This window comes from Elephas maximus, chromosome 11, assembly GCF_024166365.1.
Source record: "Elephas maximus indicus isolate mEleMax1 chromosome 11, mEleMax1 primary haplotype, whole genome shotgun sequence".
Lineage (NCBI taxonomy): Eukaryota > Metazoa > Chordata > Mammalia > Proboscidea > Elephantidae > Elephas > Elephas maximus.
Window position 1 is genome coordinate 62053184 of NC_064829.1, and position 12806 is coordinate 62065989.

Below are 12806 nucleotides of genomic sequence, written 5' to 3' on the forward strand. Positions count from 1 at the left end.
TCCTGGGGTAGCTTTCAGGGAGAATTTGGATCTCTGGATGCTTTAGCTAATATTCTTTCCGCTGAACCACTGTCTTGCTTAATCCAGCCTCAAGCCAGTGGCAACTTGGGGAGATGAAATATCCTTTGGGAATTTCTGATTGCAAAGACCCTGGCGATATAGCAAAATCCCACCAATAATTCTCTAAGTCTGCCTCTTTCTGTCTGTAGCCATGCTGGATCTGCTTCTAGTCTCTTTCAACTCTGAAAGTGCATAAAAGTCACATTTTGTCATAAATCAGTTTTTAGTTGAAACCATTTAAAAAACCGTTTTCTTTGGTACTGCTGTCCTGCTAGGCCAGGTATTTGGAAAAACTCTCCAGGCAAGTCCAAATAGTGTCATTGATATAAGATATGCTGTAAGTACCCTATCCATCTCCTTACAGTATTAGATTTAAAACTCAGCAAAACTATAAATAAAGATAACATTATCGGATAAGACAACCAATGAAACATATAAGAGCATTAAAAAAAAAATTCTCTATATAGATTGCCCAAATCTAAGTTTACTTTAAAAAAGATGACTTTTTCCACTTTAAAATTTTATGTCATAATTACTATACTTTGGAGGTACATTCATTTCACAGAATGGCCATGGCTACTTTGCCAGAATGTGAAGTGTTCTGAAGGACAATGATCTTTCTCTTCAGAATGGCCTGAGCACCAACATTTCTTGAGGCAAATTATTTCAGTTGACTAGTTCGTGCAGCAGACACAGAACTATTGAGTCTCGGAGAGTATGTCTATAAAGTGAGTCCCAACAAAAAAACCATGTACTGTAAGGAGCAGCCGATTGCTCTCATGGTTTGAAATTTGGGAATAGAAAAAATTAAAAAGAGTTTAAACTGTTCCTCACCCCATAATATTCCCTGATCTAAGGCTCTCGATTAGTAACATGCCATCTCTCTTTCCACACTATACATCCACACCCTGGGAAGAGAAACTCTTATTTGGAGAGACTTAGATAGGGTGGATAAACCAAAAAAACCAAACCCACTGCCATCGAGTTGATTCCGACTCATAGTGACCCTACAGAACAGAATAGAACTGCCCCGTAGAGTTTCCAAGGAGGGTGTGGTGGATTCAAACTGCTGAGCTCTTGGTTGGCAGCCGTAGCACTTAACCACTACACCACCAGGGTTTCCGATAGGATGGACAGCTAGGCTAAATCTAGAACATATCTGATCCACTAGAAAGAAATGCAAAACATTTAAATTTTACAAATAATAGTAACAAATCTTTGGTTTTACATTTTGTCCTTTTCAAACTTCTGTCATATATATATATATATACTACCACAGCTTTATGAGGTAGGAAGGGTATATGCAAGACACTGGGGAAAAAGAATACATACATGAAGCCCAGTGACCCAAGATCAATAGTTGATTTTGCTGCATCATGGTATGTGACTTAACTTGCTCAACCGCATTTTTTATCATCTATATGATACAGATAGTCACACCTACCATAAAAATAATAGGTAAGACTATGCATAGTGGTGTGAGTATCTATAAAAACATAAGGGTTTGCATGACTTGACAAAAATTCCCCCTTCATCTAGATGGAGCTCAGATGGTTTGGTCTGTATAATCACTACTTTGTATAATCAGAAAGATGGAGTTCCATCAAATAAAACACAAGGGGGATGGGCGGCTAGTCTCGAAATGCTATATATAACTTTCAGTTTTGCTCAGTCACATTTTTTCTCCAGGGCTCTCCCCCCAAGAGTACCCTTCTACTTCACCCAGTCCCACCTCAAGCCATAATCCAGACACTCATATTTTAATGGTCCAAAACTCTGCATTGACTTTCTGGATCAAAAAGAATAATTTTCTATAATATCTTTGCTACTAAAGTATTTACTCACATGATGTTATACATTTTTCCATTCAAAATACATTTCTTGACTATTGACTAGTGTTGACTAGATATAGGGTGGATGTTACCGAAGACACAAAGTTGAACAAGACTCAGTCTCAGCCATCAAGATGCTTCTAACAAGTAGGGAATATAGCACATGCCTAAAATTATACATAGTATAGAACAATGTTTGAAATGTTACAGTTAATATTTATTTAATGCTTATTCTGGGCCAGCCACTATATTTTCCTCGACTTATTTCACTCCTTGAATAATGCTACAAGGCCAGTACTACGGTTGTCTCCATTTTACGGCTAAGAAAATTGAGAGTCAGAAAGGTCCTACCTGAGTCGTCTATGCTCACAAAATAACTGGTCATGATTTTTAAAATATTTCTAGGCTTGATTTATGATGAGTGGGAGTGTCCCATGAGGTTTTAGAGAAAACTTAATAAATTGATAGCACGTATAGAATGCAAGTGTGTCATTACAGAATACAAACAAGGATGGTATTGATTAGTGTCCTCCCAATACGCCAATGGTGTCTATGCTCAAAGAGAACGATCGTACTGTCTTAAATGAAATATTCCTCATTGCCTTATTTACCCTACTATTTCCATTTCTAAGGCTTAGAGAATGGGGTTCATGACAGTACAGGGCAAAATAGAAAGTTATATATCAGCATTTCAAGGACTAGCTCCCTAGCCCCTTTGTGTTTTATTTAATGGAATTCCATCTTCGTGATTACACAAAATATTCTTAGGTTTATTTAGGACACATGTTTTTACAGCTATGTTTTAAGGAGAACTTCTGATACATGTTTACGAGGTAATCATTTTAATAGGATAAATGGTCTCATCATCATTACATTCTTAGTGCAGTTAAATATTTATTTAATATTGTAATGAAAGGTAGGATTTTCATATCTGTAGCCTAAGAAGAATTCATAGTAGTATAAAAAGGGTATACCATGCGAGAGTAGTGAGAGAGAAAGTGGATATGACATAGATGGGGAAAAAGAGCTTTCCTTGATCTTCTAGACATAGATATATAGCACATGTAATAAATAAAAAAGTAAAAGTAAATAATTAACTCTAGAAGAAGATCAGGATCTAAATGCCAAGTATAAATTGATATTTAAAAGAGGCATAAATTGTGTCAAAGTAGCCTAATCATATGTAAAATATCCATGAACTTGAGAGATCCTGTTTTCTTTAGCACCACCTTGATCTTTTGAAGAAACAAAGATAAATTACTTGTTACTAAAATTCCTTTAACCTGTTGTTTAAAAGACAACAAATAGTTTCAGAAGATTTAAGTTATATTAACATTTACTTTTCATACCAGTGTAATTATTTAGAATTTATCAAATTTGTCATTCCCTCCCTGATCAATTGCTCCAGTGACCATATTTTAATGTTTGTTTAACATGAAGTGCATTTATTAAACATGGAAAAAAGTAGAACTCTAATAAATTAACTTTGTTACCAAAGACACAATGAACATAATAATGATAATGTATATAAAATATATAACATGAAAACAAATATTTGAGTTATTGTAAATTAAATTAAATTCAGCACAGATAACCTCAAAAATGGAGTCCACAAAAGGAAGTGGAATTTGTCCTGTCACTGAGGTTATTGTCTCACTTGGGCTAGCTGCTCCTTTGGAACAACATAACACCTGATTCTACTGATCATGTTTTGGGTGTACAATCAGTCAGTGTAAACTGGTCGACATGAAGAAAGTAAAGCTCATACCGTGGCCTAGCTTTTCTCCCCTTTGGAAATAGGCCCCCCTTTTTTTTTTACCGCAGTAAAATAGTCTTGATAGTCTTTTTGCATGTCTTGGATTACCAGTTGATAGAGTTCATTCGTTTCTCTTTGCTTTTTTCCCACTGGTATAGTCAGAAGACACAACATCTCTGAGTTATACAGCAACAGGCCTCAAACCAAACACAATGTATGAGTTCTCGGTCATGGTAACAAAAAACAGAAGGTCAAGCACATGGAGCATGACTGCACATGCCACAACGTACGAAGCAGGTACGTGAAGAAGTACTGTTTTGAATATTCTACATTGGCAATGGCGTTTCCTAGGTTCTCCGGAAGTTGGAACATATGCACAGTATGATGTCTCAATTACACCTCAGCAAAACCCAAACCTAAACCCATTGCCATCCTGTCAATTTCAACTCATAGTGATCCTAGGGGACAGAGTAGAACTATCTCATAGGGTTTCTAAGGCTGTAATTTTTACAGAAGAAGACTATCATATCTTTCTTCTGTGGAGCGGCTGGTGGGTTCAAACAGTCAACCTTTCTGTTAGCAGCTGAGAACTTAACTACTGTGCCTCCAAAACAAACAAAAACCAAATCCATTCTTGTGGAGTCGATTCTGACACATAGTGACCCTTATAGGACAGAGTAGAACTGCCCCCATAGAGTTTCCAAGGAGCAGCTGTTGTATTCAAACTGCTGACCTTTTGGTTAGCAGCCAAGCTCTTAACCACTGTGCCTCCAGAGCTCCTTAATTTCGCTTTATCCTACATAAAATATTTTGTACTTTATAGTTCCTAGCACTTTTTTGTTTTTCCCACTCTAGAAAAGAAGAAAATGAGCCTCTGATAGATTAAATAATCTGAATAAACCATTAATAAATAGCTTCTTTAAAGTGTTAATTCAGTTGATCAGATTATAAATCATCTTTTTATATATTTAATCTAAGGCAGGAAACAATCTATTGAACTCTATCTGTTATGAGTTAAATTGTGTCTATCAAAAATATGTGTTAAAATCCTGATCGTTATCCTGTAAATATAAGCCTGTTTGAAAACAGAGCTTTCTTTTGTTATGTCAATAAGGTCATACCAGGGTAGGGTGGTCCTAAACCTAATCACTCCTGTTATAAAAAGAGCAGAATAAACACAAAGGTGCACACAGAAGTACAGACAACAGAGACAGATGCAGCTACAAGTCTAGGAATGCCAAGGATTGCTGGCAGATACGAGAAAGGAAGAGAGAGGCCCACAGAAAGAATTAACACCGCCAAGACTCTGATTTGAACTTTTAGCCTCCAAACTGTGAAGAAATACATTTCTGTTCCTGAAAGCCACCCACTTGTGGTATTTTTTGTTACAGCAGCCCTAGCAAACTAAGACACTTCCCAAACAATTGTTTTCAAGGAATACACGTGGTAGATATTTGCTATTTTGAGAGAAATTAGATACAAAATAAAACATTGCATTACAGCTGTATTCTAATGAATGCTTGCCCTAAATAACCTCAGGCGGATATGATAACAGTGTCCCAAGTGGTCATGTTCATGCAATTGAAATAAGGCAATACAATGGAATACCTTTATGCAATTTGAAATAGTTCAAATTTAGGGTGATAAAATTCACTGTAAATTTTACCAATCGCATTTACCATGGATCATAAATGTAGAGTTTATACCCTTAACAGGGATGTGGAGTACTTAGCATTTATAGTTCACAGAAATGCAACATCTGGAGAATGCAGGGTTTAACATATTTCTTAATTGGTTTTATCATATTTGGTGTAAACTAAATCATACATTTTCAAAATTAAAGAAATAAAAAATTTCTGCCAATAATGCTCTTTTCTCCGGGTAAGCCGAGTTTCTCTTTTTAGGATTTGTACAATGGCATTACAGTTCTAATTTTTGTTTCAGGTCACTACATTAACCATTAGAGAGTTCGTTGTGAATATTTTTACATTTGGGGTACTTCTTTCTATAACAGGTTTTCTAGTTGGCCTGATTTAATTTCAACACCCTCCTTTTCTATTTTGTATGCTTTGCATACATTAACTCTTCCTCCCAGGATCCTGCTCTGGAAGCCAATGTTCACACTCTCTTCCCAACCCCATTCACACTCTCTTAGGAAGAATAAAAACAGCTGAATGAGTTACCTGCTATGAGGAGAACAAAGACCTTTCTCTTCTTTTTTACTGGAAAGGAGATGAAAGGAGTTAAATGTAAGAAATTTGGTCTTCCCTGAGTGAAAATAGGGTAATAATTTCCTCTTAACACACAAATTCATTCATTTTTTTTTCTTTATAAAAGTAAAATGCACACCGAAACCTGACTTGATAAATGCACCCTATAGATTTCTCATCAACTGCCTGACCTTATAGGTACACGGATTGTGAGACTCATTGCCGACAAAAAGATATTAACTTGAAAGGTGGTTAGTAGGAAAGATGATTGTCAAATCGGATAATGATCCAGACAAAGGTGTAAATAGCATGTGGATGAGATCCCTGGGTGATGATGAGAAGCAAGAAGTAATTCGCAAGTGTCTGCAGATTTTATAACTGTGAGAAGGAAGTAAAGTGAATGAAATGACTAGGAGGGTTTGCTTCTAATTCTGCAATAATGTAAAGACTGTATGGGGTTGCATTGCTATGCCCTTGTGCTGAAATTGCTCATGATAAAAATAACAATGGCTGGCAAATTCTTGAAATAAAACATTTCATTCTGTTGATGTGATAAATCCTTCGTTTTATTCTGGTAAACTTAAGTAGCATAAAAACAACTGGAGGAACACTGGGCAGCTTAAAGAACTGAAAAATTCAAGGAAATGGACCAAACCAAACCTATTGCCCTCAAGTCCATTCTGACTCGTAGCAACCCTACAGAATAGAGTAGAACTGCCCCATTAGGATTCCAGGGAGCTGCTGGCAGATTTGAACTGCCAACCTTTTGATTAGGAGCGAAGCCCTTAACCACTGTGCCACCAGGGCTCCCAGTATTACTCCCAGTATCTACAGATCAGTGACTATTGGAATGACCCTCCAAGGTACTGCTATTTCAATAGTTTGACTCCACATGTTTTCCTTCCTTGTATCAAGATTCAGTTTCCCAGGAGTGGGAATCCGATTGGCATTTCTTGAGTCATGTGGTCACATAACTTAATAGAGAGTGGAGCAAATACCATAAAATTCCCAATTGATGTTCCTATCAAGCCCACATGAAACAGAGTGGAATTTGTTCTCCAAGGGAAAAAGCTGAGCGCCTCTCTAAAAAAGGAAGACATGTGGGGTGCTGGGCAGTCCAAGCAACAGATGTCTACTACAGCTTCCATGGCTGGAAATCTTCCAGATCATTAGTGTTACCTTTCGTTCATGCACTTAATGAAGAAATTTGAGTGTAGTAAAAATTATTTTCAAGCCAGAGAAACCACTAGGCAGTGCTTTGTCCAGTGGACTGAGGTACTAATTATGGATTTTCATTGATGTTCAATTATACTTGTAAGGCACCGGGACTGGCACTTGGTATTAAAGTAAATAGTACACAGGCTGTGTCTTTGAAAGAGTTATAATACAATGAAGACAAAAAAAGAATACCTGAAGGCACATGAAAAATTCAGTTACAGAAAATGGAGAAGTTGAAATCAGCAAATCGAAGGACCTAAATCTGTCTAGAGAAATAAGAGAAGGTTTCACAGAGGAAGTGATGTTTGAACTGTGGCCTGAGTGGCTTATCAGTTACCTATTCCAGGGCCTTCCAAAGGGCAGGAACAAAAAAAAAAAAAAAACATGTGCAAAAACATACAAGCTGGTGTCAGAGAGGCAGTGTATTCAAGAGATGCTTATGAATAGTTTAAACTTTAAGAGCACAGCCTTCATGGAACAACGGAGGGAAATGACACTGTAAAAGAAGCCAAAAGAAAACCAAACCAGTTGCCCTCGAGTGAATTCCAATGCATAGCGATGCTGTAGGACAGAATGGAAGTGCCCTGTAGGGTTTCCAAGGAGCAACTGGTGGATTCCAACTGCTGACCTTTTGGTTAGCAGCCAGACTCTTAACCACTTTGCCACCAGGGCTCCAAGTGGTGCCTAAGGCCTGGTATTTGTTTATTATTTATTATTTATTTCTTTACCTTTAATCCAAAGATGATGGATGGTCATTGAAGAAGTTTAAACCAAACGATATCCAGATCAGATATATGTTCTTAACAGATCATTCCAGGTGGCATTCTAGAGATTGGAGAGAAGCAGGCCAGAGACATTCTGCTCCATTTAGTAGGGATCATTAAAGTCGTCAAGGGCACATTCTCTTCCAAGTATTTCGAAATAGTTTGACGCTCATATGATAGAAATATTTAAGTCATTAATTCCAATAATAGCCTCTCTATTCACTAACATTCACGTGGCTTAAGAAAATAGAACTTGTATAACACCCGTCATGGATTGAATTGTGTCCCCCCCAAAATATCTGTCAACTTAGCTAGGCCATGATTCCCAGTATTGTGTCATTGTCCACCATTTTGTCATCTGATATGATTTTCTGATGGGTTGTAAATCCTACCTCAATGATGTTAATGTGAGGCAGGACTCAATCTACAAGATTAGGTTGTGTCTTAAATCAACCTAATATAAAAGAGAAAAGCAAGAGGGGCGGGGGGAGGACATTTTGAGTTATAAAAAGAGAGAAGCAAGTAGGGGAGGGGAACCTTATACCAACAAGAAAGTAGAGCCAGGAGCATACATCCTTTGGACTCAGAGTCCCTGCACTGAGAAGCCCCTAGACCAGAGGAAGGACCATCCCTTAGAGCCTAAAGAGAGAAAAAGCCTTCCCCTGGAGCTGGCACCCTGAATTTGGACTTCTAGCCTCATTCTCTTTGTTAAAGCCATCCACTTGTGGTACTTCTGTTATAGCAGCACTAGATAACTAAGACAAGCCCTGAAATAGATTAATTGTTGGATTTGTTTTTAATGACTAACCTTTCAATGTATTGAGTAAATATTAAAGTTGTCAAGGATTTCATTTTACTTGCATCCACAATTAATGCCCATGGAAGCAGCAGTCAAAAAATCAAATGATGTATTACTTTGGACAAATCTGCTGTAAAAGACCTCTTTAAAATCTTAAAAAGCAAAGATGTCACTAAATCAATAATTTCTTTTATAAGGATCAACACAAATCTGGTTCCTATGAGGCAGAGGTTAAATGTTTCAAATGTCCAACTTTTCCAAACCAGTATATGACTCCATCATCTCTAACATCAACTACTCTCCCCTCACCTCACTATTATCCCTTCCCTCTTTGGGTTTGCTAATTTGCTGCAACATGTCACAGAACTCATGAACTGTGCTCAGAGTTAAGTGGTTTATTAGGGGAAGTAATGAGGAAAACTCAGGATCAGAGTCAACTTGGAAGTAACAGGAACAACAACTCAGGATGCAGTTCCTTGATCAGGACAGCTTCTTCTCATCCTCTGCCACCAGGCCCAGCTGGGGCCTTCTTGGGCAAATGTTACACTTTTTGATTTCATCAGCAAGACTTACCTCAGCTGTCTTGCACTGGTCTCCTGGTTCCTGCCATCTTGCACCACCTTTTCTCACAGTCTTCCATGTTCCACTTTCTCCTTCTCTCTCTCCCCATCTCCCTTGAAGCCTAGTGGGATGGCAAAACTGGCCAATCCCCTCATTAAGTTTCCTTACACTTTATTTGCATGGTTCCACCCCCGCAAAGGTGCCATGCACATTATTTACATTATTAGCAAACTATACAATCCCCTTGGTGGGCCACAAGGACCTCATTTGATTAGTCCCATCCAGTCATTTGATGAGAGGTACAAAAACTATGGCTAGAAGGGCCATATTAACTAATTCACTGCACTGAAGTGATTTTGAGGACCAAGGTGCACCTGATCCAAGTCATGGTATTTTCAATCGTCTCCTATGCCTGCAAAGAAAGCTGGACAATGAATGAGGAAGATCAAAAAAGAATTGATAACTTCAAATTATGCTATTGGCGAAGAGTATTGAGTATACCATGGACTGCCAGAAGAACGAACTAATCTCTCTTGGAAGAAGCACAGCCAGAACGCTCCTTAGAAGCAAGGAGGGCAGGACTTCATCTCATACACTTTAGACATGGTATCAGGAGGGACCAGTCCCTGGAGAAGGACATTGTGCTCGCTAAAGCAGAAGGTCAATGAAAAAGAGGAAGACCTTCAATGAGATGGACTGGCACAATGGCTGCAACAATGGGCTCAAATAGCCATAATCATGAAGATGTCTGATGACCGAGCAGTGTTTCATTATGTTGTACATAGGTTCGCTGTGATTCGGAACTGACTCAATGGCACCTAACAACAGCAAAGTGGAAGAGCTATTGTATCTTTTGAATACCATAACAGATTCAGTGAAGCAATCAAATCATCTTCACTTGACTGTTTTCTATATAAACAATTTGAATTTTAGCACAGTTAAGAGAAAACAGACTATTCAGACTAGTTAAAAAAACAGATCTTTTTTACTCTTTTTTTGTTGTTGTTGGAGGTGGAAGGAGGAAGGTATCAAGGAAAAGATTAGCTGCAATAGCTGGGTTTGCTTATAGATATGGATATAGTAAAATATTTGCAAACCTCAACACTTTTTATACAGTAATTAATATTGGGATTGTGTTTTCAAAAATGGTTGTTAAAATTTGTAATCATTTTGGAAATGTAGAGAACTTGTAGAAAAAACTATATTTGAAGCTTAGGGGAAAAAGAAATGATGCTATGTCTTAGGTATGTACTATATCTTACTTAGTACGTGCTATTCGTTAGGTAGTTTTTGAGCAGGGCTGTGTGGTGGAAAAAGAGATCTGATTTCAGGGCTGCTTCAGCTATTTACTGTCTGTGTAATCTTTTTTTTTTTTTTTTAATTGTGCTTTAGGTGAAAGTTTACAGCTCAAGTTAATTTCTCATACAAAAATTTATTCATGTATTATATGATACCAGTTGCAGTCCCTATAATATGAAAGCATACTCCCCCTTTCCACCCCGGGTTTCCTGTGTCCATCCAACCAGCTCTTGTCCCTTTCTGCCTTCTCATCCTGCCTCCAGACAGGAGCCACTCATTTGGTCTTGTGTATCTGCCTGAACTAAGAAGCACACTCTTCACCAGTATTATTTTATGTTTTATAGTCCAGTCTAATCTTATGAAGAGGGGCTTTGGGAATGCTATTAGTTCTGGGTTAACAAAGTGTCCGGGGGCCATGGCTTCAGGGATTCCTCCAGTCTCAGTCAGACCATTAAGTCTGGTCTTTTTACATGAATTTGAGTTCTGCTCCATACTTTTCTTAAAAAAACAGATCTTTTAATTACTTACATAATCTCAGAAATTGTTATTATGTTTGGTATAATAATCTAAGTTAATTTGTGACTATATCTTACCTTTTTATCTGGCCCAGAAAATATTTTGAATTAACTCTTTATAAGAACAACCCTTTAAGTTCTGTTATCTTGCTGTATCAAATCTGCTTTTCTTGCAAGAAGGTCCCTGAATCTAGGGTTTTCGTCAACTTCATTAACACATAAATATGCAGTATCTTTACTCAAGGATCAGCTACACTTGACCTATGATTGTTTGCCACTGTTTTATCCTCTCCTCCTCCTCTTTCTTCTCCTTCTTCTCTGTCTTTTTCTCCCCCTTCTCTTACTCCTCCTCCTCCTTCTTCTTGGTTGGTTCGTTGGTTTGTTTTAGGGAGCGGTTAATATCTTAAGTGCCTTGTGAGGATGTAACGATTATTTGTCACTTTTGTTAACCTGGAGTCCTAGTGGCTTTGAGGAGGAAGACTTTAAAAATAAAGTGGGAATGATTGGTTATCTCTTATATTTGGCCCCATTCGTGGAATTCCATTCAAAAGAGAAGAGAAATGAAACTAGATAGGGTGCTGATAATGCTTAGATTCTGCACAAAAGAACAACAGAAGAGCCAAAGAGAGTGGTGAGAGTAAGGATGAATTCAGAAAGAAGGCCAGATTTACTTACATTGTGATGTACAAGCATTCCTACATGGAGATCAGAAAATTCTTCCAGAGCCCAAACGTAGAATCTACATGTATTCTGCAACTGCCTATGTCAAAATAAGAGTAACTAAAAGAGAGTATGGATAATAGACTTGGAGCATTGTGGGCTACCCGGAAGGAAAACTAACTGCATGCCAAATATTATTGCTCTTCTTTGTTGCCAAGTTGCCTCAGACCCACGGCAATCCCATGTAGAACAGAAGGAAACATTGGCTTGATCCTTCACCATCTTCATGGTCATTTGTATTTGAGTCCATTGTTGTGGCCATGTGTACTTCCTTCTAACCTAGGGACTTATCTTCCAGCACTATATAGGACAATATTGTTATGATCCATAGCATTTTCATTAGTTGATTTTTATAAGTAAATCGTTAAACCTTACTTCCTAGTCACTCTTAGTCTGTAAGCTCTGCTGAAGCTTGTCCACCATGGGTGACCCTGCTGGTATTTGAAATCCTGGTGACATAACTTCCAGTACCATAGCAACATGCAAGCCACCACAGTGTGACAAACTGACAGATGGGTGATGGTATCAAAGCATAGGGAGTGGGAAAGCAGGTGGAGAAGAAGCCTGGAAGATAATGAAATGATGCAGTTTGCTCCCACTTTTAAAGTATACTTAAAATTTCACTGAACACAACATGTGGAAAAAGTAGCTTTAAGAAGGACGGAGTTTCACGGAGATCACCTACCTCTCCTATTTTTAAATATTTGTTTCAACCTGAGTTTAACTCATTACATTTTCTTTGGCTCTTAAGGCAATGCACAATTAGATGACATTTTCATTTATAAATCCTACAGTTGTAACAGAATTTTGTCTCTTAGAGACAGGTAGCCATCAATCTCACTAAATATGTATACATTCCTTTGTTTTTATAATGGTCTTCATATTTTTAGCATAGAGATTACTTGAAAATTCCAGTACTCCTCTTCTCTCTATATTCTCTTCTTCGGAAATCACTTAACTTCCATGGAAAATCATCAATTTTTCCATTTTTATTTCTTTGCTTATTTAGTTCAAACCCTGGAAATAAATTATAAATGACAAAATAAACATGATACAGTTCGTGATAGATTCT

At 37.6% G+C, this 12806-nt stretch overlaps 1 protein-coding gene across 1 annotated transcript in view; it reads left to right on the forward strand.

Moving 5' to 3' along the window:
* The window catches only part of DCC (DCC netrin 1 receptor), a 1314656-nt gene that overhangs the window by 1154412 nt on the left and 147438 nt on the right, over positions 1 to 12806 (forward strand). Inside the window, exon 18 of the mRNA XM_049901020.1 lies at positions 3807 to 3945. Within this exon, the coding sequence (XP_049756977.1) occupies positions 3807 to 3945 (139 nt within the window). The remainder of the gene's footprint in view (positions 1 to 3806; positions 3946 to 12806) is intronic.